This window comes from Helianthus annuus, chromosome 4 (genome assembly GCF_002127325.2).
Source record: "Helianthus annuus cultivar XRQ/B chromosome 4, HanXRQr2.0-SUNRISE, whole genome shotgun sequence".
Lineage (NCBI taxonomy): Eukaryota > Viridiplantae > Streptophyta > Magnoliopsida > Asterales > Asteraceae > Helianthus > Helianthus annuus.
This window is the reverse complement of record NC_035436.2, coordinates 84942582-84945021: the sequence shown is the minus strand read 5'-3', so window position 1 is coordinate 84945021 and position 2440 is coordinate 84942582. Positions and strand designations below refer to the sequence as shown.

Genomic DNA, 2440 nt, shown 5'->3' with positions numbered 1-2440 from the left:
AACACTAAAGCCTAGCAAATTACTAACAATTACTTCTAGGGGTTATCGGCCGATTCTCCCTAAGGAGTTAAGATTTCTTATGTGATATAGACACTCACCAAAATCCTAAACCCTAGTATGACTCTATGTTGTGATATAGACCGTCACTAAGAATCATACGAAGCAAATGACAATAATAAACCAAATTAAAGTACACATGTGCATCAAATCAATAAAACAACTCTTTACTAAACACAATCAATCCATAACATTCATGCAAATAACGAAAAAGATAAAAACTTCATATCAATCCATTCATCAAGTCTAAGTGGCTTAAATGTTTAGCCAAGCATGGTTTTAAAAACAAATAAACGAAGTTCAAATAAAGAATTTATTGACATAGAATAAAAGAAACTAGAAAATAAAAGAACCCGATAAGCTAAAACCGTAATCCCTTGAGTTCCAAGCTTCTTGATCTTCAACCCCAATAATTCCTTCTTGCCCGTTCGTCCCTGATCTGATCGATGCTGATGACATGCCTCTCTTTTCGGCTGATGTATGCCTCTGAATTATATATATATATATGTTCTTTTTCGTCCAGCCCTCTCTGCCGTCAAAATAATATATAGAGTAAACTGCAATTTTACCCCCCTAGCGAAATAATTGCAATTTTACCCCCCAATGTTTGCTGTTATGTCGCAACCTTACCCCCCGGCTTCAAATTTGTTGACTGATCTGTTGACTATAACTTGAAATGACTATAATGCCCTTTCATATTACCCCCTGTGTTTTGTTCACTCTGTGATATTACCCCCTGCCACCACTGCCACCGCCATTCACCATCACAAACACCAATGCCGCCGTTCATAGTATGAAGAAAACAAAAGATTAAAAAATATGTAAACCAAAAACTCTCTGTCTTTCTTTCTCTCTTCTCACTCTCTTTACCCCAATTGTCGTCAGAGCTTTCATCAACCATCGCCACCGCATCATTCTCGCCGGAGCTTTCAGGAACCACCTCGTTTATCATCTCATCATTTAGGTAATGGTATTAGTATTATTGTGAGAGAGCGAATAATATGACCAGTCAGTCAACGGTCTACTTAAAAGGCATGGATTCTGATTCTTTTTAGGTCCAGTCCCTGTATATATGATATATGTTCAAGATGAATAACAAACAATAGTTGATTTATATATCTTTGTGACTAGTCAAACATGCTTCAGTATGTATTTATTTTTAGTATGAGTAGAATTAAATGATACCTAGAATACAAAAGAATGGATGATCAAGATAATAACTAGGGCCATTTGGTGAACTTAAAGACCTTAAGAACGATATCCCAACCGGTTGGGATCTGCCATATAAAAAGGAGAACATTTATGGCGTTCAAGGCAATATGAAGGCTCCTATCAGTTTCATTTCCTTTCTGCATAGGGGGTACTAGTGCAGCAGCTGCGGCCCATAGCACTGTAATTGTTGTTCCAATCCACATATGGGTTCAGTTAAAATAGGGGATTAAACAAAGACTCACTTTGAAGTGGAAGGAAGGAAGTTACCTGCGCCAGCAAATAGATGGGGCCCCGGAAATAGTTTTCCTGACCTGAGATAAGTGTTGACTCCACCACCAATGGACTCGAAGACACCAAAGGCGAGCAAAATTGAACCTGCATTGAAGTGTTTGTCCTTGTATTGCCCCTTGAAGACACCCGAATTCACCACCGGCAGCAAGGGCATCTGGTGGGTTTAACAATGTCACTGCTGCTGCTGCCAGAGGGAGAGAAAGGCTTTTGGTGGTGGAAATGAACAGCTGGGAATGTGATGATGATTTAGAGCTGGGAATGAATAGTTGAGGCTGTGATGATGATGATGATGATGATTTAGAGCTGGGAATTATTATTGTAGTAGGGATTTGAAGAAAAGCGAGTGTGGCGGTTGTGGTGGTGGCAGTGGTGGCAGGGAGTAATATCACAGAGAACAAAACACAGGGGGTAATATGAAATGCGATTATAGTCATTTCAAGTTATAGTCAACAGATCAGTCAACAAATTTGAAGCCGGGGGGTAAGGTTGCGACATAACAACAAACGTTGGGGGGTAAAATTGCAATTATTTCGTTAGGGGAGGTAAGGGTGCCAATCACCCTAAACCCCAGAGGGTAAAATTGCAGTTTACTCTAATATATATATACCTTCTCCACTTGTTGTTCGAAAAACCATCCACAAGAAAGGGGCCCCCAATATATGTATAACTAGGTTATAACCCCGTGTATCACACGGGGTGAATAGATGATACATTGTAAAATAAAAAAAATATAAAAGATGATTTTAATATCATATAACAATAAAAGATTATTCTGTGTGTTAGAAAATCTAAAAATTTCCCACTACAAATCTTCTTTAGGTTCATCCTTTTTTTTAATTATTTTTGAGCTTTCATAGTTGTCATCTCTAACTTATAACAT

At 38.2% G+C, this 2440-nt stretch overlaps 1 protein-coding gene across 1 annotated transcript; it reads right to left on the bottom strand.

Moving 5' to 3' along the window:
* Positions 1 to 1209: 1209 nt before the first annotated feature.
* LOC110866887 lies at positions 1210 to 1714 on the bottom strand. The gene is made up of 2 exons (XM_022116031.2): positions 1536 to 1714; positions 1210 to 1455 (listed from the first exon to the last, which is right to left on the bottom strand). Exons 1-2 carry the CDS (start codon positions 1712 to 1714, stop codon positions 1278 to 1280), a joined length of 357 nt encoding a protein of 118 aa, XP_021971723.1. The 3' UTR covers positions 1210 to 1277.
* Positions 1715 to 2440: the final 726 nt, after the last annotated feature.